Source organism: Notechis scutatus, chromosome 4 (genome assembly GCF_049901735.1).
Source record: "Notechis scutatus isolate UNSWTSFEM ecotype Mainland chromosome 4, rNotScu1.2, whole genome shotgun sequence".
In the NCBI taxonomy this organism is placed as follows: Eukaryota; Metazoa; Chordata; class Lepidosauria; order Squamata; family Elapidae; genus Notechis; species Notechis scutatus.
This window is the reverse complement of record NC_142012.1, coordinates 80862729-80887308: the sequence shown is the minus strand read 5'-3', so window position 1 is coordinate 80887308 and position 24580 is coordinate 80862729. Positions and strand designations below refer to the sequence as shown.

Here is a 24580-nt window from a genome sequence, read left to right as displayed (position 1 = left end):
TCATACAGCAAATACTGTTACAGTTTACAAACAGCCCTCAACTCTCTCACCCACTGACAGGACTAGCCAGATGAATACCGATGGATGCTGGTAGGCAGAGGCAGAATTTTTCCCCCCTTATTTTCCTCCCCAAAAACTAAGCCTGACCACATAGTTTAGTAGCAAAGCATGGATATCGAGCTAGTAAATTAATAAAACGAACAAAACCCAAAGCAAAGGAAGATCGGGGATCGCAGAGAACATGCCGTGAGCTGTGTTCCCTTTATGCAGAAGCTTTTGTTTCTCGTTCTTGGGTGAAGCTGCTGAAATTTTATTAGTCAGATTAAGTCCATATTGTTTATTAGGCCAACCTAAGCAAAGTCAAGCTTGGTTAACACTCGGATGGGACCTCACTGGCTAATCTCAGGGATGTGGGCTTGAGAGGCCAGAAGGGAATTGCAAATGACTTTTCTACTCTTGTCCGGAAAAATCACGTGGATATGGCCATGAAGAAGTGAAGCTCAACTGCCAATATTTTTTTCTTTTTCCAGAAGAAATAAAATAAAGAAAAACAGAGAAATAGAGAGAGAGAGAGAGAGAGATGGAGGGAGGGAAGAGAGAGGGAGGAAGAGAGATAGAGGAAGAGAAGAGAGAGGGAGGGGGAAGAAGGGAAAGAGAGAAGGAAAGAGAGGGGAGAGGGAGTGAGGAAGAGAGAGGGGGAGAGAGGGAGGAAGGAAGAGAGATTAGAGGAAGAGAGGAGAGAGGGGGAGGGAGGGAGAGAAAAGAGAAGGAATGAGGGGAGGGGGAGAGGAGGAGGGAGGGAGGAAGAAAGGTAGAGGAAGATTAGAGAGGGGAGTGAGTGAGGAAGAGAGACAAGAAAAGAAGAGAGGGGGAGGGGGAAGAGAGAGGAAGAGAGGAAGGAAGGGAGATAGAGGAAGAGAGTAGAGAGGGGGAGGGAGAGAGAGAAGGAAAGAGAGGAAGGGAAAGTTGGGGAGGGAGGGAGGAAGGAAGAGAGATTAGAGGAAGAGAGGAGAGAGGGGGAGGGAGGAGAGAAAAGAGAAGGAAAGAGGGGGAGATGAGGAGGGAGGGAGGAAGAAAGGTAGAGGAAGATTAGAGAGGGGGAGGAGTGAGGAAGAGAGACAAGAAAAGAAGAGAGGGGGAGGGGGAGGAAGAGAGGAAGAGAGAGGAAGAGAGGAAGGAAGGGAGATAGAGGAAGAGAGTAGAGAGGGGGAGGGAGAGAGAGAAGGAAAGAGAGGAAGGGAAAGTTGGGGAGGGAGGGAGGAAGGAAGAAGGAAAGATAGAGGAAGAGGAGAGATGGGGAGGGAAAGAGGGAGAGAGCGAAAGGGAGAAGGAAAGAGAGAGAGAGAGGGAAGGAGAGAGGAAGAGTGTTCACACATCTCTTCCTTTTACTTCCTTTTTATTATACCTAGAGTAAACCTGTCTAAAGATAAGTGGCAAATAAATTTAACAAACAAAGCAAACAAACAAGAAAACAAGCGAACAAACAAGAAAAAGAAATAACTGCTTTTAACTTTTCTCTTGGAGACTTATTGAACATTCCTAGTTCAAACAACTTTAGCTATTTCTCTTTTATGGTTTGTCTTCAGCAATTTCTTCCTCCGTTCTTATGATTTGCAGAATGTTGCTGACCTACAAAGGGACATTCTTGGGATGAGTGTCATTGTGTGACTCCAAAACTATTTTCCCGGCATCAAACTTCTTGTTTAACCTTGCCTGGCAGAGTTGTCTATTTGGCGTAAAGTTTGGTTTTTATATATATATATATATCTATATCTATATCTCCACCTTGTCTGGAATATTCATATGTGGTTAATTGTGGCTGTTTTGTCTCGAGCACACTTCACCAGGGAAGAAGCACTAGAGACAGGAAAAACGAGATAAAGGATCCGAGGTTGAAGAGGACTCATAAAATTAAACAGATATTAAAATATTTGCAGGGAACTCGACATAAGACGCAAAGCTTGCTGCAGCCTTGACATGTTTGATCTACAGCCTCGGAGGATATTGCTAATCCATGTCGGAAATAAGTCAGATGGGGACAAGATTTGACGGCGTCCTCAAATGTTGTGTCTATACTTCAGGCTCAGAGTAGGCCCTTAAAAGAGCTGGATTTTCAGAGTGCACGAAGGCACCTACAACACGCATAGTAACTCACCCCCCCACCCCGTCACCTGAGGATAGTAAGGGAGAACCTCTAATTAGGTGTCATTCCGATGGTCTGCATATCCTGTCATTCCCTACCTTCCACAGGTGGACATGGTATTACAACAGTCTTCCTCCAAACGGGTCAAAATACAGATTCAGAATTCTCCACCAACAGCCATCTCTCACAGCCAGTTGTCCGGATGCCAGTTTCAAAATACAGGGAGTCCTCAGTCCTCGACTTAGAGCCACAATTGAGCCCAGAGTTTCTGTCGCTAAGTGATGTAGTTGTTAAGCGAGTTTTTTCCCGTTTTACGACCTTTCTTGCCACCACGGTTCACTGAATCGCTGCTGTTGTTACGTTCCTAACACAGTTGGCTCCGCCCACCTTGACTTGCCATGTTGGAAGGTCGCAAAAGGGGAATCACATGACCCTGGAATATGTCATAAATGCAGGCCAGTGTTTTCAGGGCCTTTGTAACTTTGAATGGTCACTAAATGAATATTTGTAACTCGAGGACCATTTGTATCTGAATCTCTCTCTCTCCCTCCCTCCCTCCTCTCTTTGTCATCATTATCATCATCATCTTTTAATGACCCCATAATCCCTTGTGGGGTGAAGTCTGGGTAACTGAATTGAACTGAGTGTTTACTGGCCAGATGCCTTTCCCGCTGCCAGTGCGGATTTTTGTTCAGCATATATATCTATCTCTCTGTCTCTGTGTCTCTCTGTGTCTCTCTCTCTCCCTCCCTCCCTCCCACCCCCACCTCTCTATCTCTCTCCCACACACACACACACATATAATCTAACTATTAATCTTTTCCTTTCTTCCTTCTTTCCTTCCTTCCTTCCTATCTATCATCTATCTTTTATTGAACTTATCAAAATATAAAATGCATGCGAAAATAAAGACAGTGTGAAAATGGGGAAGGAAAAAAAAGGGAAAGAGAGAGGTGCAGGGCAAAGGGGGAAAAAAAGCATTAACTGCCAACTCTTCTCAGGGAAGTAGAATAAAGATAAATACATGACCACAGCCTCTACAACAACAAACCTATCGAATCAGGACACCCCAAAGTGTCATTATTTTTCTCCTGTCTCAAGCCCCAAATCATTTTTTTTTTTGACCCCAAAAAAATGCCTCGGGAATATTTACCCCCCCCCCCTGTATCTGGGGAGGGGAGGGCCAATTTTGAGTTGCGCCGGGGGGTAGTGGGTTGCCCCCCCCCCCCCCCCCCCCCCCCCCCCTTTTTTCCCCCCCCCCCCCCTCCCCCCCTTCTTTCTCCTTTTTTTTTTGAAGTTTAATTTTTTCTTCCTTTTTTCTTTTAGAAGTGGTTTCGAGCCAGAAACGAAACTGATTAAAGCAGTTCATTTGCCACCCATTCTTTCCTTGTGGGAATTGAATACCTGAATCTCTTAAGAGGACTTGAGTGGATGCTAGGTGGGCAGAAATCCACCTGGAGGTACATGAGGTGGCTACACAGGATGAGAAGGAAGAAGTAGCCCAAAGTTGGAAATTGTCCTTACCGGACAGAGAACAGATGTTGGAGAAAGGAGGTGGGGGCAGTGAAGATGATGCAGAGGTGGGTATTCAGGTTCTGACCAGTTCTGGAGAACCGGTAGCGGAAATTGTGAGTAGTTTGGAGAAGCGGCCAATCCCACCTCTGACTGGCCCCGCCAACCCCATCTATTCTCTGCCTCCCATTGAGTCCCAGCTGATTGGCTGGGTCTTCTTTGGTTGCCCTGCACAGGAGAACAGAGCTGGAAAGCAGGTTAGTGGGGTGGGGAGGGAAGGGGGATTTTGCAGTATATCCTTCCCCTGCCACGCCCACCAAGCCACACCATGCCCACCAAGCCACGCCCACAGAACCAGTAGTAATAAATTTTGAATCCCACCACTGAGATGATTGCTAGAGTTTCATATTCTTTCGAGCTTTTGCATTGGATCCAAATTGCTCAGCAGGGCTGTGGTTTCCTGTGCAATGAAAGCAGTGGTGGGATTCAATTATTATTTTTTTTTTTACTAACGGTTCTGGGGGCGTTGCTAGGTGGTCATGGCCAGGTGGTCATGTGACTTGGGTGGGTGTGGCTGTGTGGTTTCCCCCCCCCCCCTTTCGCAGCACCCTCCCCGTGCCCCATTTTTTGCCTACTAGGCCTTGGGGAAGCCTCCTGGCCACTGAAAAAAATAAAGCAATTTGAAGCCGTCTGTGGTAACTATATCAGCGAGGGGGTGGTGGGATCAGCTGTGCTGCGCGATTTAGATGAGCTAGAAAGCCAGAAATCCCATGATTTCCTGCTTTCTAGCTAAACTAAATTGCACAGCACAGCTGATCGTCGCCCAGCTGATCGTCGGAAATACAGGTTTGGCCGAACTAGTAGCATTTTTTTTTTACTACCTGTTTGGCTGAACCGGTAGCATTTTTTTTACTACCGGTTCGTTTGAACCAGGCCAAACCGGTAGAATACCACCACTGAATGGAAGGCTTCCTAAAATCCGAGACGTCTGCTTTGGTCATTCCTTGGAAATTGCCTGGCCAGAAAGCACATTTAAAAAAAAAAAAAAAATCCCTGGGGAAAGACTAAGGCAGCATATCACCCGGTGGCATCTGGGCATGGGGGAAGGCATTTAAACCGTTAAAAGACCATGTGTTTCACGACAGCTGCACGCGAAGTCTCTGACCTACATATTTGCAGCAGGCCTCAGAATTCCAATGCATAAATGCATAAAGATGTCATAGCTCGTGCTGCCACTTTGAGGTCATTCTGGGATGTTGTGGCTGCTGTTGGCTTCATGGATGAGAATCATGCAAATTGTGCACATGTCTGAAAGGGGGAAATATCATCCTACTGCTAAGCACAGAAGGAAGGAGGGAGGGAGGAGAAGGAGAGGAGTGAAGAAAGGAAGGAGACTGTGCCAAGATGCACGCAAACAGATACCCGTGCTTTCTTTCCTTCCCTACTATACACAAACACGCACACACATGCACACACACACACACATTCTGTGCAAATCTTTTGAAAGAGGTGCATGCAAAGCTCCACGTTTGTAACCCATTAAAGCAGCCATATCATTTCCAGTGTCAAGTGGCTTCTTTGGAAGCTGCAATCAGCCGGTGCATAATTTATGCTTTTGTGCCTTCTCTCTCTCTCTCTCTCCCCCTGTTGTTGTGTGTGTGTCTGTCTCTGTCTCTCCCTCTCTCTCTCTCTCTCTGTGTCTCTGTCTCTGTGCTTCTCTCTGTCTCTCTCTCTCTCTCTGTCTCTGTCTCTCCCTCTCTCTCTCTCTCTCTCTGTCTCTGTCTCTGTCTCTCCCTCTCTCTCTCTCTCTCTGTCTTCTCTCTCTCTCCCTGCCTCCTCTCTCGCTCCCTCTCTTCTCTCGCTCCCTCTCTTCTCCTCTCTCTTCTCTCTCCCTCCCTCCTCCTCCCTCCCTCCCTCCCTCCCTCCCTCCCTCTCTCTCTCTCTCCACACACACACACACACACACACACACACACACACACACACACAATTAAGAACATAAGCAGTTTTCTATATACTTCAAGTGCCTACTGAGTAACGCTTAAAGCTGCATACAGGTAGATCCCTACTGAGCCTGGAATTCATGCCGCTAAGTGAGAAATCTGCCAAGTGAGTTTTGTCCCATTTTACAATTTTTCTTGCCATGTTTGTTAAGTGAATCACTGCAATTGTTAAATCAGTAACACCGTTGTGAATCTGTCTTCCCCATTGACTTTGCTTGTCGGAAGGTCACAAAAGGGGCGCCACAACCATCATAAACATGAACCCGTTGCCAAGTGTTCAAAGTTGATCGGTGCAGCAGCGGGGATGCTGCAATGGTCATAAATGTGAAACAGGGTCATAAGTCACTTTCTTCATTGCCGTAACTTTGAATGGTCACTAAATGAACTGTTGTAAGTCAAGGACTACCTGTATTTACAAAAAATGATTAAGAAAGGCAAGATAAATAAAATTTAAAAGGAAATAGTCATCTTTCTACCCTTCCAGTTTTCCAGCACGGACATCTCAGCACCTATTATCACTGGGGATTTTATATGCAGGGAGTCCTCGACTTACAACAGTTCATTTAGTGACTGGCCGAAGTTACAACAGCACTGAACAAAGTGACTTAAGACTGTTTTTCACACTTACGACCATTGCAGGATCCCCATGGTCCCCTGCTCAAAACTCAGATGATTGACAAGTGACTCATACTTATGGCCAAGGTCACGCGATCCACCTTGGGCGACTTCTAACCAGCGAAGTCCATGGGGAAGCCTGGTTCACTTAACGACTGTGTGACTCCCTTATCCACTGTGGTCATTCCCTCAGCCGCTGTGGCAAGAGTGGTCATAAAACGTGGCAAAACTCAACTCAACCCCAGAAGGGCTGGCCTCCAAGGTGGTTGTAAGCCAAGATCTACCCACAATCCTTTTTCAGGGGTTCAGGGAGAGAAGCGAATGGCACCCTGGTTTTTCAAAAGCAGCTGAATTCCTGGGTGAAAAACAAGAGAAACTTCCCTCCACCTATTGCTGGAACTTGATACTCCGAGCAGAGTAGATGACTATTTATATCCTTCAGTAGAGCAGAAGTTAAGGCTGTCTGTCTCCTTGATATACTAACTGTTGCCAGCCAGTCTACAGAATGCACAGCCACCGAAGCCAAAAGAATTATGAGCCCTCTCCCCATCTCTTCTCCTCCTCCTTCGCTTCCTCCTCCTCTTCTTCCTCCTCCTCCTCCTCTCCCTTCTCCTCTTCTTCTTCCTCCTCCTCTTCCTCCTCCTCCTCCTGCTCTTCCTCTTCTTCTTCTTCCACCTCCTCTTCCTCCTCCTTCTCCTCTTCCTCCTCCTCTTTCAAGGGTAGACGAGAAAGGAGAGTTGAAAAGTTAGAGAGAGGAGAGGACCCAACGTTTCCTAACAAAAGATGGCTTCTAAATACAGTAGGATGGAAATTTAAATACCCTTGGATGACCCCAAGGGCAGCTGGCCAGTAAACAACCAGTGCCATCCAATCCCTCCAACTCTACCTCCAAATTAAAGGGATTGTAAAAATGATTTTTTCTTTAAGTAGATGCCTCCAAATTTTCATGCATGCTTTGCATGGTTTGCTATTCCTCTTAAGAAGCTTAACTATGACCACTCAAGTTCTTGGTTATTTGGTTTACTCTTGTTCATATTATTTCCAGATTTACAACACAGGTATCATCTGAACTATTGATAGGTGCTCCATCAATTGAGGGTTTTTTTGAAGAAGAGCTTGGACAACCATTTATCTGGAATGGTCTAGGGTCTTCTGCTTGAGCATGAGGTTGGACTAAAAGGTCTCCAAGGTCCCTTCCAACTCTGTTTTTCTGGTTTATTGCATCATCAGCCAGATGTTCAGACTGGGGTTTGGCGTTTTTGTCTACCTATCGAGTCCTTTCCAAGGCCCTGGGATAAGCAGATGTGGATGTTTGATGGTGTTACAGATATCTTTGTGGGATGGAAAAATAAAGCTGCCTTTTGCAATTGACTGATGGTGAATTTGTCAATGCCCTTGCCATTCAAGCAGCGCTCCAGTTGTTTTGGGAATTGCACCCAAGGAGCCTATTATTATCGGGACTACCCTTGCTTGCCTCTGCCTTAGTCATTATATTTCTATTTGCAGGACATTGTCCTTTGATATCTTTCCCTTCTATTTTGCTGTCTCCAGGTACTGCTGTGTCTACTCCTACTACTACTACTACTACTACTACTACTACTACTACTACTGTTGTTGTTGGTTTAATCTTCAATTCAATCACCATCTGGGACTGGTAAATAACTAACTGTTCAAATCCTAATCAAGGACCTAAGAGTTGTTAAGGTAACGGAATATATGGATAGTTCCAAGTAAGGTTGTTTATTTTTTATTTTTTGCAACATCAGGATATTCAGGTCTGATAAATTCAGGATTTCCATGTATTTGGGAAGCCCTTCGGGTATCGCTCCATTGGTACAACCATTGTTTTCTTCCTCCATAATCGCTCAACTTCACTTTGCAAGTCACAATATTCTCAATTCCTGCATCACCTGGCATTGCAATACCTGTGAACCAGACTTTTTTTTCTGTTCTCAAACATCTTTCCAGAATGAGCAATTTAGGGTAGAGAAGCATGAAAACAAGTAGGGTCCAACTTTCCCATCGGCTGACATTTATGAAGAATTTGGGAAGAGATGCAATTTGCAGAGGAACAATCAACAATTTTTAGGGAGGGAATCCCAGTTATGAAAAGTCAAATTATAGGTACAGTAGAAACTGTGGGAATGTTGAGTTACGAACATTACAGAACCAGTTAGAAGATGTATTAAGGAGGGAGGAAGTGAGAAAGGGAGGGAGGGAGGGAGGAAGGAAGGAGCATGGGGAGGGAGAGACGGAGGGAGGGAGGGAGGAAAAGTATAGGAAGGGAGGGAGGGAGGAGGAAGGAAGGGAGGGTGGAGGAGGAGGAGGAAGGAAGGAAGGAGTATGTGGAGGGAGGAAGGGGAGGAAGGAAGAAGTATGGGGGAGGAGAGAGGGAAGAAGGAAGGAAAAGTGTAGGGAGGGAGGGAGGGAGGGAGGGAGGAAGAAGGAAGGAAGGAAGAAGTATGGGGAGGAAGGGAGGAAGTAGGAAAGAAGGAAGGAAGGAAGGAAGGAAGGAAGGAAGGAAGGAAGGAAGGAAGGAAGGAAGGAAGGAAGGAGTATGTGGAGGGAGGGAGGGAGGGAGGGAGGGAGGGAGGGAGGAAGGAAGGAAATAAATATTTGATTTACATAGTTCCTAGTCCACATTTCATTATTCTTATTCAGGCACTTTAAAAAGGGAACTGTAACCTTTCCTGATTGTCTCCACTAAATCCATCCCAGATTGTGTGGCTCCAGCAGGCACCCACATGTTTAGCACAGATGTAGAGGAGACGTTGATGCCATCTATGCAATATCAGCATGGGGAGGCCCATCAGGACCAGGGATGGGATGACTAATTCCATTTTTATACTGTCTCCATAGGCCAAGCATGAAAAACATGGGGGTTGGATGTGCAAACATGAAAATGCCAGATTTCAACAGAAGGGAATATTTGTAGCTCAGGGTTGAAGTATGTGGTGTCTTGGTACTCCCTGATGATGTTACCTAGCTGGGTAATGAAACGTCTGCAAGAAAACAACCAAGCTCAAAGAGCACCAAGGACTCCACAAATATCAGCTTTCCCTCTGCTTGGGAGCTTAGTGAAGAGATTGAGAACACAAGCAAATCAGATTTAGATTTGAAAGGATATCAGGATTGGTTCCCAGACTGTTCAAGATACAGGAGATTATTATATAAAGAGCCAGCTGCCTGTTCCCCTTGATATTATTAAAAAAAACAAACAGGAATTATAAGAAGATAATTAAAAAGGAACTAAAAAAAACCTTGTGTCCTAATGTATTGTGGAGAAATGTGTATTTTAACGGGAAATATTCAGCTGTTGCAATTCTAGGAAGCAAAAGACAACTCTGTTCAATAAATGTAAATTCTTTTCAGTTTCCGTCCGTTTTAAAGAGCCTAACATCTAATTGTTCCCAATTTGTCAAAATAAAATAAAGAAATCATGAAACTTCCAACTTTAAAATGCGCATCGGTCCTAAATAGGAAGTTGTCAATTTGTAACCTCATTCATTGTTGTTGTTGTTTTCTTTTGTTTTTTCATCTCAGTAAATCTTGCTAAACAAAACACAGTGAAAATCTTGTTTGCAAACACTGTTTTAAGTTGGAGGCAGCTGCCAAGAAACCTGTTATTGTTTGGGAGCTCCAATTTCTCCCCCCACCACAAAGGAGATATTTTTCATTTACCTGTTTTATGCACTGCAGTCTGTCATTAGTCTGCTGTATGTGTCTGTCCATAGAATTCATTGCGATTGTCTCCACTTCAGTTCTACCTGAAAGCCATTAAAATCCCTCAAGCTGTAAGATACGAAAATAAAATAAAATGAAAATTAATCACGAACGGAACAGTTAAGTTACAATTCTGCAAATTCTAATGTGATTTAAGATCTTGAATGTTACCGTTTCTTTATGGGAAAGATTTGTCCCTTTTATCTATTTCATAAATAACCAGAGCATAAGGATATAGGAACAGCTACTCTATTTTGGGAAGAGTGTCTTTTCCTAGTTTGAGCCTAAATCTTCCGGTTATTATAACAACCGAATTCTCACAATTTTACTCTAAAACATTTTTTCTTTGTCCTTATCTCTTCCCAAAACTTGTTCTTCTACTAAATTGGTGAGAAAAAGCCTTTTTAGAAGATGAAACCTGGAGCAAAACATTAATATAATTAAACCCATGTACGATATATAGTTAACTCCCAGTCGTGAAATCCCATTGAAACCATACATGCAGAATGGTTTTCTTATGCACACAAAGAGAATTTTAATTCTACCTGAATGAAGCTTAAATCAATGTTCATAGAGCACATCTATTGAGATTAAGCAGGTGCATAGGATTGCAACCTTCTTAGCTAGCTTCCAGTAAGTAAAGCCAATGGGTGGAGTTTGATTCGCTTAACGACTGGCTAGGAGACGGGGAGTTCTAGTCCCACCTTAGCCATAAAATCCAACTGGGTGACTTTGGGCCAGTCTCTCTCTCTCTCTCCCCTACTCCCTCCCTCTCATACACTCCCTCCCTCTCACTTTATCTCTCTCTCCCTCCTTCCCTCTCTCTCCCTCTCTCTCTCCCTCTCCCTGTCCACCTCCCACACACTCCCTCTCTCACTTTATTTCTCTCTCCCCCTCTCTCCCTCCCTCTCACACACTCCCTCTCTCTCACTTTATCTCTCTCTCCCTCCCTCCCCCCCTCTCACACACTCCCTCTCTCACTTTATTTCTCTCTCCCCCTCCCTCTCTCCCTCTCACACACTCCCTCTCTCTCACTTTATCTCTCTCTCCCTCCTTCCCTCTCCCTCTCCCTCTCCCTGTCCACCTCCTTCTCCCACACACTCCCTCTCTCACTTTATTTCTCTCTCCCCCTCTCTCCCTCCCTCTCACACACTCCCTCTCTCTCACTTTATCTCTCTCTCCCTCCCTCCCCCTCTCACACACTCCCTCTCTCACTTTATTTCTCTCTCCCCCTCCCTCTCTCCCTCTCTCTCACTTTATCTCTCTCCCTCCCCTCTCCCCCTCTCACACACTCCCCTGTCTCACTTTATCTCTCTCTCCCTCTCTCTCTCCCCCCTCTCTCACACACTCCCTCTCTCACTTTATTTCTCTCTCCCCTCCCTCTCTCCCTCTCACACACTCCCTCTCTCTCTCACTTTATCTCTCTCTCCCTCCTTCCCTCTCCCTCTCCCTCTCCCTGTCCACCTCCTTCTCCCACACACTCCCTCTCTCCTTTATCTCTCTCCCCCTCTCTCCCTCCCTCTCACACACTCCCTCTCTCTCACTTTATCTCTCTCTCCCTCCCCCTCCCCCCTCTCACACCTCCTCTCTCTCACTTTATCTCTCTCTCCCTCCCTCTCTCCCCCTCTCTCACACACTCCCTCTCTCTCTTTATCTCTCTCTCCCTCTCTCCCCTCCCTCTCACACACTCCCTCTCTCTCACTTTATCTCTCTCTCCCTCCCCTCTCCCCCTCTCACACACTCCCTCTCTCTCACTTTATCTCTCTCTCCCTCCCTCTCTCCCCCTCTCTCACACACTCCCTCTCTCTCACTTTATCTCTCTCTCCTCACTCTCCCCCCCTCTCACACACTCCCTCTCTCTCACTTTATCTCTCTCTCCCTCCCTCCCCTCTCACACTCCCTCTCTCACTTTATTTCTCTCTCTCCCCTCCCTCTCTCCCTCTCTCTCACTTTATCTCTCTCTCCCTCCCCTCTCCCCCTCTCACACACTCCCCTGTCTCACTTTATCTCTCTCTCCCTCTCTCCCTCCCTCTCACACACTCCCTCTCTCTCACTTTATCTCTCTCTCCCTCCTTCCCTCTCCCTCTCCCTCTCCCTGTCCACCTCCTTCTCCCACACCTCCCTCTCTCACTTTATCTCTCTCCCCCTCTCTCCTCCCTCTCACACACTCCCTCTCTCTCACTTTATCTCTCTCTCCCTCCCCCCTCTCCCCCTCTCACACACTCCCTCTCTCTCACTTTATCTCTCTCTCCCTCCCTCTCTCCCCCTCTCTCACACACTCCCTCTCTCTCACTTTATCTCTCTCTCCCTCTCTCCCTCCCTCTCTCTCACACACTCCCTCTCTCTCACTTTATCTCTCTCTCCTCCCCCCTCCCCCTCTCACACACTCCCTCTCTCTCACTTTATCTCTCTCTCCCTCCCCCTCTCCCCCCTCTCACACACTCCCTCTCTCTCACTTTATCTCTCTCTCCTCCCTCTCTCCCCCTCTCTCACACACTCCCTCTCTCTCACTTTATCTCTCTCCTCCTCTCTCCCTCCCTCTCACACACTCCCTCTCTCTCACTTTATCTCTCTCTCCCTCTCTCCCTCCCTCTCACACACTCCCTCTCTCTCACTTTATCTCTCTCCCCCTCCTCTCTCCCCTCTCTCACACACTCCCTCTCTCTCACTTTATCTCTCTCTCCCTCACTCTCTCCCCCTCTCACACACCCTCTCTCTCACTTTATCTCTCTCTCCCTCCCCCCCTCTCACACCTCCCTCTCTCACTTTATTTCTCTCTCCCCTCCCTCTCTCCTCTCTCTCACTTTATCTCTCTCTCCCTCCCCTCTCCCCCTCTCACACACTCCCTCTCTCACTTTATTTCTCTCTCCCCTCCCTCTCTCCCTCTCTCTCACTTTATCTCTCTCTCCCTCCCCTCTCCCCCTCTCACACACTCCCTCTCTCACTTTATTTCTCTCTCCCCCTCCCTCTCCCTCTCTCTCCACTTTATCTCTCTCTCCCCCCCTCTCCCCCTCTCACACTCCCCCTGTCTCACTTTATCTCTCTCTCCTCTCTCCTCCCTCTCACACCCTCCTCTCTCTCACTTTATCTCTCTCTCCCCCTCCTCTCCCTCCACACTCCCCTGTCTCACTTTATCTCTCTCTCTCCTCACTCTCTCCCTCCCTCTCACACACTCCTCTCTCTCACTTTATCTCTCTCTCCCTCTCTCCCTCCCTCTCACACACTCCCTCTCTCTCACTTTATCTCTCTCTCCCTCCCCTCTCCCCCTCTCACACACTCCCCTGTCTCACTTTATCTCTCTCTCCCTCCTCTCTCCCCCTCTCACACACTCCCTCTCTCTCACTTTATCTCTCTCTCCCTCACTCTCTCCCTCCCTCTCACACACTCCCCTGTCTCCTTTATCTCTCTCTCCTCTCTCCCTCCCTCTCACACACTCCCTCTCTCTCACTTTATCTCTCTCTCCCTCCCCTCTCCCCCCTCTCACACTCCCCTGTCTCACTTTATCTCTCTCTCCCTCACTCTCTCCCCTCTCTCACACACTCCCTCTCTCTCACTTTATCTCTCCCCCCCTGCTCTTTCTCAGCCGAAACCAGCTCACTGGATTGTTGTAGGAGGAAGGAAGAGTCATTTTGTGTATTTGCCACCTTGAGCTAGTGGTAAAAATAAGAAAGGCAAGATATGAAACAAGTAAGTAAATCAAAACAAAATGAGCAATCCCTCTTCACCCTAGAAAGAGGGAAGTACATATAAAAAGCCACCTTGGAACCCGTGGGTGGTTGAGCTCCTATGCACCATGTTCACAGCTTTGTGTGTTAGGTTTTTATTATCTTACCAGTAAAAAGCTCTTTTCCTACCCATTCGCTGGAAAGCCCCAAAGGTTCAGCTGGGATGCTACGCATGGAAAACACACCCCCTGCAACCGAGCGCAACTTTCCCTAAGCTGCCAAGCATCATCGGCTCTCTGTTCACATTAACCTTTTCCTCCGATAGGCTGGAGCTTTATTTATAATTCACTGGATGGAGGAGGTCTGAGAAGCATCCATGCTGCCGGGCAATGGGTCCTGCACATGCAGAAACACACACACACACACACAATGCCCCCCCTCCTCCTCCCCACCAAGGCTGTCTGGAGGCCTCTCTGATAGCGCTTCCTCCGTGGCTCCTGACGGATTAGATTGCAGAGAAAGGAATTTCACTCTGGCAATGAGGGGCCTCTCACGTAGCCAGCCCTCGTTCTTGTTTTAGACACAAGCGGGTTTGATAAAGCAAGGCTACCAGTGCATTGTGATGCTTTGTGAACACACACCCACACACACCTCAAAACAGGTGCCTTCGTTAATTCTTAATTTCGGAATCATTCCTCTAGTACAGGCGAGCAATTCTTCACTGTATTTGTAGTCTAAAGCTTTTTTTCTCTCTCTCTTAAGCTTCAGCCCAAGAATGCTAGAGAATTCCTAGAAGACCGGCTTTTAAGACACATCAGCCATCAGTGGACACGGGGGTTTAAACAATGTCTGCATACCATTCAGAAGAGAAACTCAAAAAGCCTAAAAGGGGAAAACATAAAGACTTCCCAAACTCAAACACCTCCTCCCCAGTAATTCACACCAAGCTTACTACTAGACCAAGAAGTAAGTAGTCAAACCTTCTCCCCAGTAATTCACACCAAGCTTACTACTAGACTAAGAAGTAAGTAGTCAAACCTCCTCCCCAGTAACACCAATCTTACTACTAGCCCAAGAAGTAAGTAGTCAAGAAGTAAACAATACCCCCATCAAGGAGCTATTGACTCAGACAAACAACCGAACAGCACACAACACACAATTGACTCAGACAAACAACACATAACATACAATTGACTCAGACAAACATCACACACAACAGACTAATTAATGAACCACCAAGAAATGGCAGTTTGACCCTCACTGGTTCAAGGTTGACTCAGCCTTCCATCCCTCCGAGGTCAGTAAAATGAGGACCCAGATTGTTTGGGGGCAATTATGCTGACTATAAACTGCTTAGAGAGGGCTGGAAAGCACTGTGAAGTGGTATGTAAGTCTAAGTATAAGAACAGCCTCACCGATACTGCCAGGGCAATAACTTATGACCACAATTGAGCCCAACATTTCTGTTGCTAAGTGAGACAGTTGTTAAGTGAGTTTTGCATTGTTTTACAACTTTTCTTGCCACCATTGTTAAGTGAATCACTGCAGGTGTTAAGTTAGTAATACGGTTGTTAAGTAAATCTAGCTTTCCCATTGATGTTGCCTGTCAGAAGGTTGCAAAAGGGGATTACATGACGCCAGAACTCTGCAACCGTCATAAATACAAGTCAGTTGCCAAGTAGTCTGAATTTTGATCACGTGAACAGGGAGCTGCTGGAATGGTTGTCAATGTGAAAAATGGTCATAAGTCACTTTTCCAGTATTGCTGTAACTTCAAATGATCACTAAATGATCTATTGTAAGTCGAGGACTACCTGTATATAAAAGAGAAAACCTCACTTCCTACTAGCACTGATGATGTTACCTAGTTGGGTAACGAAACACCTGCAAGAAAACAACCAAGCTCAGAGAGCACAGAGAATCCCACGATTCAATTTTCTTCTTCGTGATTTAATACCAGTTGATTAGACCTTATTAGAAGCGTGTTCACCCAGAAGTTTGTTTGTAGGAAGCTCAAATAAATCTTAAATTTAATTATTCAGCATCTGGCAAAGACACTGAGCTCTTAACGGAGACAAGTAACCAATTCAGCAGCAATCCAAATTAAAAAATAAAATGATACCTTACTTGCATGTTAATTGCTCAGTGAAAATGAACAATATAAAACAAATAATAGAAGTTAAAAGGAGCTCCTGGAGGACTCTATAGACAATCTTAAAAGGTCCTTGGACCCGATAGTAAGAGCATTGATGTTTTAACTGTATTCTGGGGACCATAGGCTTCCCTGGGATATCATTAAGAATTCTTCGGTACAATTTTAGAATGTACCAGACAGAATCCCAATGTATGTCATGTGCTTTATATTAAGTATTATAAATATAGGGGAAAGAGATAAAGGCATCATACTCCATATAGTGTACAGGAGAAGTCTTTCTTTTTTTTTTTTAAAGAAGAAAAATAAAGGGTTGGCTGGAATAGAACAGACAAAGAATAATAAATATTATGATACGAATTGAGAGAAGATAAATAAAATAAAATAAATTTGAGAAAATTTAAAGGAGAGGAGAAGTCATATAGAAAATTGAAAATGTTAATAAGATATGAAATAGTATGTAAAATGAATATGAATTTGAATTTGTGTCTGTACCAAGAGTTTTAACCCGGGACTAAGCAACTTTCAGATAAGAGATTTTTTATGCTTTTATGTTTTGTGTTTATGTGTATTTATGTATTGTTTGTCTTGAAAATAAAACTTGTTTAAAAAAAAAAAGAATTCTTTGGTACTGACAGAAGAGAATATGTGTAGGTCAGGGTTGAGCTGTGGGGTCCTTGTTGATCTCTGGCCTTGGTGTCTATGGAGATTCTCAATCATCCAGGACACAGTTGTCCTTAAAGTGTGTGTGTGTGTGTGTGCTTCCAAAAGGCAACTGGACTTCCTTGGTAATTTTTCTTCAAAAATGTTTCGCTTCTTGTCCAAGAAGCTGAGCTGAAGAAGCAGTTCTTGGACGAGAAGTGAAGCCTTTTCAAAGAGAAATAAACCAAGGAAGCCTGGCAGGCTAAAAAGACCAAAGGTGAATCATTCCTGAAGTGCCTTTCCTTAAGTGCCTAGATAATCACCCTGGCAGCCCAAAGTTGTCGGAGCTCAAGAAAATTACTGGAGAGCATGATTGATGACTCTTGGCTATGGATGTGTCTCATTGGAGAATATACATCCAGGGGGTGGGAGGAAGACTAGAGTCAAGGGGGAAATGAATGATGTATTTTAGTATTGGCCGCATCCAGCCAACACCAACATGGCCACTCCTAATAAATCAATTTTCTTTTCTCTGAGATGCAGCTAGAGACTTATGATTTGAATGGGGGTGGATTTGTTGGAGTCCTGACAAAGTCTTTTTGTTTTTTTGTGGGTTTTTTGGGAAAAAGCACCTTTGGGATTCTTGGTGTTTTTTTCTTGCAAAGGTTTCCTGACCAAACTAGGATTCTTTTCAGCGGGACCATCAACAATGGTGGATCAGACAGGTTTGCCTCGCAGGTCATAAGTCGCAGAAGAGCATCAGTGTCAGCACTCCAACTAACCAATTCCAGCCCAATAAACTCCGAAACAAACAATTCCTCAAAGTTCCATTTTATTGGAGTTGTCATATTGGCACATCTGGGAAAACCCAAATCTGAGAGTTCCAGTGTCAGAATACAGAGACCTGTATGAAGCCGACTCTGAGATATGTAATCTACAATCACATATGACCCTGTTTCCCCCCACCCCTCTGGGTGTATCATATTTCAGACTGTCCAATGGAACACGTTCATGGGCTAGGTGTTCTCAATCACACTCTCCAATAGAGAATTTTTGAGCCCAGTATACCCGGTTGCCTCAGTTACAATCTTTGTGAGATAAGCTTGGAATGTGCTTCTGAGTTCATTTGCCGTATGCTCCTTCAGGGTCCCCCCCCTTTCTTAGGGCAACTTGGAAACCAGCATAGGACTGTTTTACAAGTTGACATCCGGGTTTTCCCTTCCCAAAAGAGAAATCAAAGATCCATCCCCTGCCACCCACCAGTCCATCACATAGCCCAATCAAATGTCATCCCAACTGGAGACCTTCCTCCAGACCTTCCTCTCCAGGTGCAGGGCAACATGTCCTTGACTCTCTGGGAAAGAATGCTGTTGTATCTAATCTTCTACCTCTCTATGAAATCCTCCCTCCTGAAATCCTAGGCACTGAACGTGGCAACCTCAAAGCTTTCAAGTAAAAATATGGCCTCTAAGGCTGACAATCAGGTGCACAGGTCTGCATGCTGAATTCCAAAAGGCAAAAGAGAAGACTGCCCTAGATAGGATCAAATTTCTCAAGCCCAGCGGGAAGGATTCGCAACACGGGAGCCTTTGGGCAGAGAAAATACAGCGTAGAGGGCAAAGGTAATGGAGACATCTCTCAAACCACATTTTAAAATCCTCGATTTTGCCATGGCTCCGTACGCTAAATGCAAACTCCTGTGGGGACAAGGTGGAAAGGGAGGAAAAAAACCCCCAGAAGATTCAAAGGGCAAAATTAGTACCCTGGGAGAACCGCGCGTCCTGGCTGAAAACTAATTTTAAACGCCGAGTTCGGAATACTCCTGGGGTGGACTTAACCACAGTTATTATCTGAGCTGTCCATAGGAGGAGAAAAAAAGAAAGGGCACTCTGCCACTGCCTGCCCCATTTTCCCCAAAGGAAAGGCACCGTATAAATGTAATAAACAAATTAAGAAGCCACTATTAGAAACCGTGGGAGATTGGGGGGGGGGTTGCATTTCAGAAGACTGACAGTGAACAATCCTATGGATGTATCAGCTCGTGGTAGTAATTCTGGGAAAACTCTGTGAGAGGTAGAGCTGAGAAAGCTGTTGTGTTTGTGTGTTTTGTGGGTTGGAAGAGTGTTGCAAATCCCGGCCTCTGGAATGTCCTTTCTGAGATGTGAAGCTAAAAGAAAAGAAGATAACAAGAGAAATGTCACAGCTTGTTGGAACCCATTACTCATGCCTTGTTCGATATCGTGTCTTCTTCCTTCCCTTCCTTGCTTAGACTGAATATTTCATTTACAGTATTGAAAGCGTGGCCATGTTTATTTTCATTGTACTTTATTTATTCGAGTCGTACGCTGCTGTAATCAAACCAGGACTTTTGGCACTTCCCCATCTAGAACAAAAGAGGGTAACCAGGTAACACTCATCCCTGATAAAGGTAAAGGTTCCCTTCGCAGATCTGTACTAATTGTTTCCAGCTCTAGGGGGTGGTGTTCATCTCTGTTACAAAGCCGAAGACCCAGCGCTGTCCGAAGACGTCTCTGTGGTCATGTGTCCGGCAGGACTAAAAACTTTCAAAGGCGCATGGAACACTGTTATCTTCCCACCAAAGTGGTCCCTATTTTCTTACTTGCACTTTTTTTTAATGTGCTTTCAAACTGCTAGGTCGGCAGAAGGTGGGACAAGTAATGGGAGCTCACTCCGTTACGCGGCGCTAGGGATTCGAACTGTTGAACTGCCAACCTTTCTGACCGACAAGCTCAGTGTCTTAGCCACTGAGCCACCACGTTCCTTCCTTTTCCATCCCTGGTAAATTATGACAATTAAATTAATTATTTCCTCATTTGCTTCCTGGGGTTTATATGGGTGTCCAGCCCAGAGGGGTTAAAAGTATATGATATATAATTGTGTTTTAAAGAGTAACAATAAGCAAAATGTTCCGTGGGCCCCACACTCTCCTTAACCTCTCCAGGTTGGACTAGAAGACCTCCGAGGTCCCTTCCAACCCCTTTATTCTGCAGTCTGTTGACATTATCTTTTTTTAAAGAGGAAGCAACACACCATGTCTAGAAATCTCCAACAATCTTTTGACAATCCCACCAAACAGAAACAGTTATTCCTTGTCTCTATACACGGGAGGCACACAATTGTTATTTAATAAGAAGCATTGATTAAATACTAAGCTAGGATACAAACAAGATGGGTGGGAACTGCACCAACTAATTAATCAGTTAAATAATCAGGAAAAAGCTGCTTTATGACAAATGTGGAGTACAATAGATACACCCACTGTAGCATGGATCTATTCAGGAGGCTTAAAAAATAAAAAAAAACAAGCAACAGTTTCCATTGTAAAATAGCTACGCCACAAAGAACGAGATAGGGCATTTTATTGTGAAATATATATTTTACTTTTATTACATTTGGATGCTAGACAGGAAGGACACAGGTTCTTCCCAGAGCACAAGAAGGACAGGTAGTCCTCAATATACGACTATATACGGCCAAAAATTTCTATTGCTAAGTGAGACATTGGTGGCGTGTTTTACAACTTTTCTTGCCCCAGCTGTTACATGAAGCACTGCAGGTAATATGGTTGTTAAGGGAAACTGACATACACACACCCGTTGACTTTGCCAGATGGCCGCAAAACATAATCACATGAGCTCGGGGTCACTATGGCAACCGTCATAAATGTGAATTTGTTACCAAGCGTCCAAATTTGGATCACGTGACCAGAGATATGCTGCAATGGTCGTAAGTGTGAAAACTGCTCCTAAGTATCTTTTTTTCATTGCTGCTGTAATTTTGAATGGTCAGTAAACAAACTGTTGTAAGTCGAGGAATATATATATATATATATATATATATATATATATATATATATATATATATATATATATATATATAGGTTTTGGTACGTCAAGTTCTTGGCAGTGCAGAATCTGACGAAGCCTGATGCGATTCGATTCTGCTGAATTTTTTCCCATGTCATTGTAGTTAGAAACTTATATATATATATTGTAGCATATATATATATAGATATATATATCTGATATATATTTATCTTAAGTTTTTCGATGATGCCTGACGAAGCCTGATGATGGCAGATGAGATTCTGCCGAAACGTTGCTACAACTTTAAAAGCACAACTATAATGATGTGGGAAAATACCCGAACAAAGCTGAATACCATACATGTAAGTACCTGCGAAAACTTAAGAAAATATATACATACATACATACATACATACATACATACATATATAGACAAAAGGAAATTAATTCTACCCATTTGCTGAAAAGCCTTGCTAGATATTTCCTGACCAACATTCAGCTGCCAGGACAGAGGCACCAGCAAGACAAACCTCTAATAGTAATAATGATAATGATAAGAACAACAACAACAACAACAACAACAACAAAACTTTGAAAAGCAATTATTTTGAAGCCTTACATTATTTCAATATAACATATAAGAAAGACCAAAAAGTCTGGAGAGTGGGTGTGGCACTGCCTGGAGACAGCAGAAGAGAAGTGAAAGAACTGGAGAAGATCACGAAATACAAAGACCTACAAATAGTAATAGAACAACTGTGGCAAAAGCAAGCAAGGGTAGTACCGATCGTCATAGGTGCCTTGGGAGCAGTCCTAAAACACCTGAACACCATCAGAAGCATTGACAAATTTGCCCTCAGTCAATTGCAGAAGGCAGCTTGACTTGCAACAGCTTCCATCCTGCGACGATATCTGTAACACCATCAAACATCCAGATTTGCCTATCCCAGGTCCTTGGGAAGAGACAAAAGTGCCAAACCCAGTCTGAACATCTGGCTGACTGTGTGTATAATAATAGTAGTGATAATAATAATAATAGTTTGAAATGCAGTTATTTTGGAGCTTTAAGTTATTTTGGAGCCCCTTCACTCAAAAGTTAATAATGCATAAAAATGCACACCTCGGGGACTTATAAAATATGACCTAGACTAGAGCAAGTCATAACCAGGACCACGGGCATGAATTTCCCAAGTTACATACAGTGTTTCTATTTTATGAATAGTTCTTCTGTAATTGTCCCTCTGCTTTGGAAAGAAAATGCAGGCATTGTTTGGGCTGCCTTGCCAAATGCAAACTTTTATTTAGTGGAGATGTCAAACTACCAGAGCAGAAAACCCCAAAAGGTGACAAAAGCCAAAGCATTTTCTCTAAACCACATTACCAAAAAAAGATGTTAAGATTTTGGAAGAAGTGCAAAGTGTAGCTAAGTTGATTAAAGGACTGGAGACAAAAACATATGAACAATGGTTGCAGGAACTGGGTATGTCTAGTCTACTGAAAAGAAGGACTAGAGGAGACATGATAGCATCTTCCAATATTTGAGGGGCTGCCCCAAAGAAGAGGGGGTCAAATTATTCTCCAAAGCACCTGAGGGCAGGACAAGAAGCAATGGATGGAAAGTAATCAAGGAGAGAAGCAACCTAGAACTAAAGAAAAAAATTATTGATAGTGAGAACAATTAATTAGTGGAATGACTTGCCTCCAAGAAGCTGTAAATGCTCCAACACGGGAGGTCTTTAAGAAGAGTCTGAAATGGTATATAAGGTCTCCTGCTTGAGCAAGGGGTTAGAATAGAAGACCTCCAAAGTCCCTTCCAGCCCTATTCTGATAAAGGTGTATGAACAAAGCATCACAGATGTTTGGAAGGCAAAGGTGTCCCTTTGATTCCAAGGATGCTTTTCTGCAACCTGTCGGCAGAGGACTCCCTTCTATTGAAGCTGAGAGGCCGCTTGTTCTTCCCTGACACTGTGCCGGTGGGGTGTGTGTGTGTCTCTCTCTGTGTGTGTTTTTAAGCCTTTACAAGCCCCTACAAATCCTTTTGCTTCTGCTTCCTAACAGGGGCCACCGAGGCTGACACTGTCTGCTGACCTTGTGGTTATTGATTAACCATCTCCCTCTTCGCTGCCATCTTTCCCACCCCCGCGCCGGCAGAGAGAGAGAGAGAGAGAGAGAGAGAGAGAGCTAAGGAGCCGCACTCCTCCTCCGTGACAGCCATGCTCAAAAAGGGCTCTTTCCAGAGACATGGCGGAGAGGGCCACTCGATCAAGTGGCCTTCATGTCAAGACTGAAATACCACACGGCAGCTTGACAACTTGTACGATTTAACATGCATCTGCTAGGCAGGAAGGAAGGAAGAAGGAAGGAAGGAAAGAAAGAGGGAGGGAGGAAGGAAGGAAGGAAGGAAGGAGAGAAAAAGAAAGGAAGGAAGGAGAGTAGGAGAAAGAATGAAAGGAAGGAAGGAGACAGAGAGGGAGGGAGGGAGAAAGAGAGATAGAGGAAGGAAGGAAGGAAGGAAGGAAGGAAGGAAGGAAGGAAGGAAGGAAGGAAGGAAGGAAGGAAGGAAGGAAGGAAAAGATTAATAGCTAGATTATATGTGTGGGTGTGTGGGGGTGAGAGAGAGAGAGGTGGTGGGGTGGGAGGGAGGGAGGGAGGGAGAGACAGAGAGACACAGAGACAGAGAGATAGATATATATTCCACATTGGCAACAGGAAAGGCATCTGGCCAGTAAACACTCAGCTTCATTCAGTTGGCCAGACTCCACCCCACAAGGTAGAGGAGAGAGGGAGGAGAGAGAAAGAAAGAAAGGAAGGAAGGAAGGAAGGAAGAGAGAGAGGAGAAGGAAAGAAAAAAAGGTGGAGACAAAGAGAGGCAGCGGTTGAAACTTTTGTTCACTAGGGGTGCATTTCTGCCAAAAATCCAGACGTAAATGCTGGCTTTTGGCAAAAACATGATGAATCAGAATCACACTTCGGAAGTGTACAGGTAATCCTCGCCTTACGACCTCAATTTTTTTAATTTGAATTAAACGTATTATTATTATTTTTTATAAAAAAGGAAACTTAAACCCGAGCACACCTCAATTGCCTTAAGAACAAATCAAATTCATTTCATCATTCATTTTACAGGAGTTATTTCTTGGCTCATTTAAATATCCTTGCTTTATTTCTCTTGTAATTATCTTCCTTCGCTTTATGGGACAGAGAACATCGAAACAAACAAGCGAATAAATAAATAACCTCCAGGGATTAATCAATACAATTAAACAAACAAACAAACAAACCAGAAACAATTGAATGAGTTGTTCCAGAGTTGAATGATGCCTGCACCTGTATTTCTGGGCTATGATAAACATACCTGAGTGAATACATTTGTGTATAAATCTTTAATGCAGTATCAGATTTTGGTTTACATATATAAATATAAATATAAATCTGTCTCTCTATATCTATATCCAAATCTCTATCTATCTATCTATCTATCTATCTATCTATCTATCTATCTATCTATCTATCTATCTATCTATCTATCTTTGCAGCTTGGACATGCCGAGAAAGACGAAAGAGAGAGAGAGAGAGAAAAAATATATATGTGTTTTTCCGTTTTTCATAAGGGTTTCTACCGTCTTCAGATTCTTACAAGGAGGCAGGCAGCTGACGGACTATCTGGGTTTCGAAGCTTGCCTGCTGCCTGCACGGACCATCTCTCCAGCCAGGGGCGGGAAATGGGTTTACTTAATTTATGGTGACTTGAACTGTGAGCGAGGGCGGGCACATGGGGCTGTGAAAAGCCTTTCTCAAGTTCAAGTAGCTTTCTACTTTTTCCTGTTCTGCCCTCCCTCTTCCACCATCCACGTCTTTGAAATAGTGGGACACGCAGAGAGAGAGAGAGACACACACAAAACTCTCCCCTGGCAGAAGGGTGGTGCAGCCTCAGAGGCCTGGAGGAGAGAAAGAAAGACAGACAGAAAAAGAAAGAGAGAGTGAGAAACGGGGGGGACAGAAAGAGAAGGAGTGGGAGAGAGAGAGAGAGAGAGAGACAGGGAGTGAATGAGCGAGCAAGAGAGAGAAAGAGAGGGGGATAGAGGGAGGGAGAGAGGGAGAGGGAGAGGAGAAGAGGGGGAGGAGAGAGAAAGAGAGAGAAAAAGTCAGAGAGGGTGGGAGAGAGAAAAAGACAGAAAGAGATAAAGTGTGAGAGAGGGAGTGTGTGTGTGAGAGAGAGAGGGAGAAGGGGATAGAGAGAGAGAAATAGAGACAGGATGGAGAGAGACAGAGAGAGAAAGAGAGGGAGACACAGAGAG

The 24580-nt window shown here is 44.5% G+C and overlaps 1 protein-coding gene across 9 annotated transcripts in view; it reads right to left on the bottom strand.

Moving 5' to 3' along the window:
* The window catches only part of ZMIZ1 (zinc finger MIZ-type containing 1), a 392646-nt gene that overhangs the window by 122867 nt on the left and 245199 nt on the right, over positions 1-24580 (bottom strand). For all 9 annotated transcript variants that reach the window (XM_087963911.1, XM_087963918.1, XM_087963916.1 and 6 more), the window contains one exon: positions 9955-10065. In XM_087963911.1, coding sequence (XP_087820037.1) covers positions 9955-10014 — 60 coding nt within the window. In that variant the 5' untranslated portion in view covers positions 10015-10065. The remainder of the gene's footprint in view (positions 1-9954; positions 10066-24580) is intronic.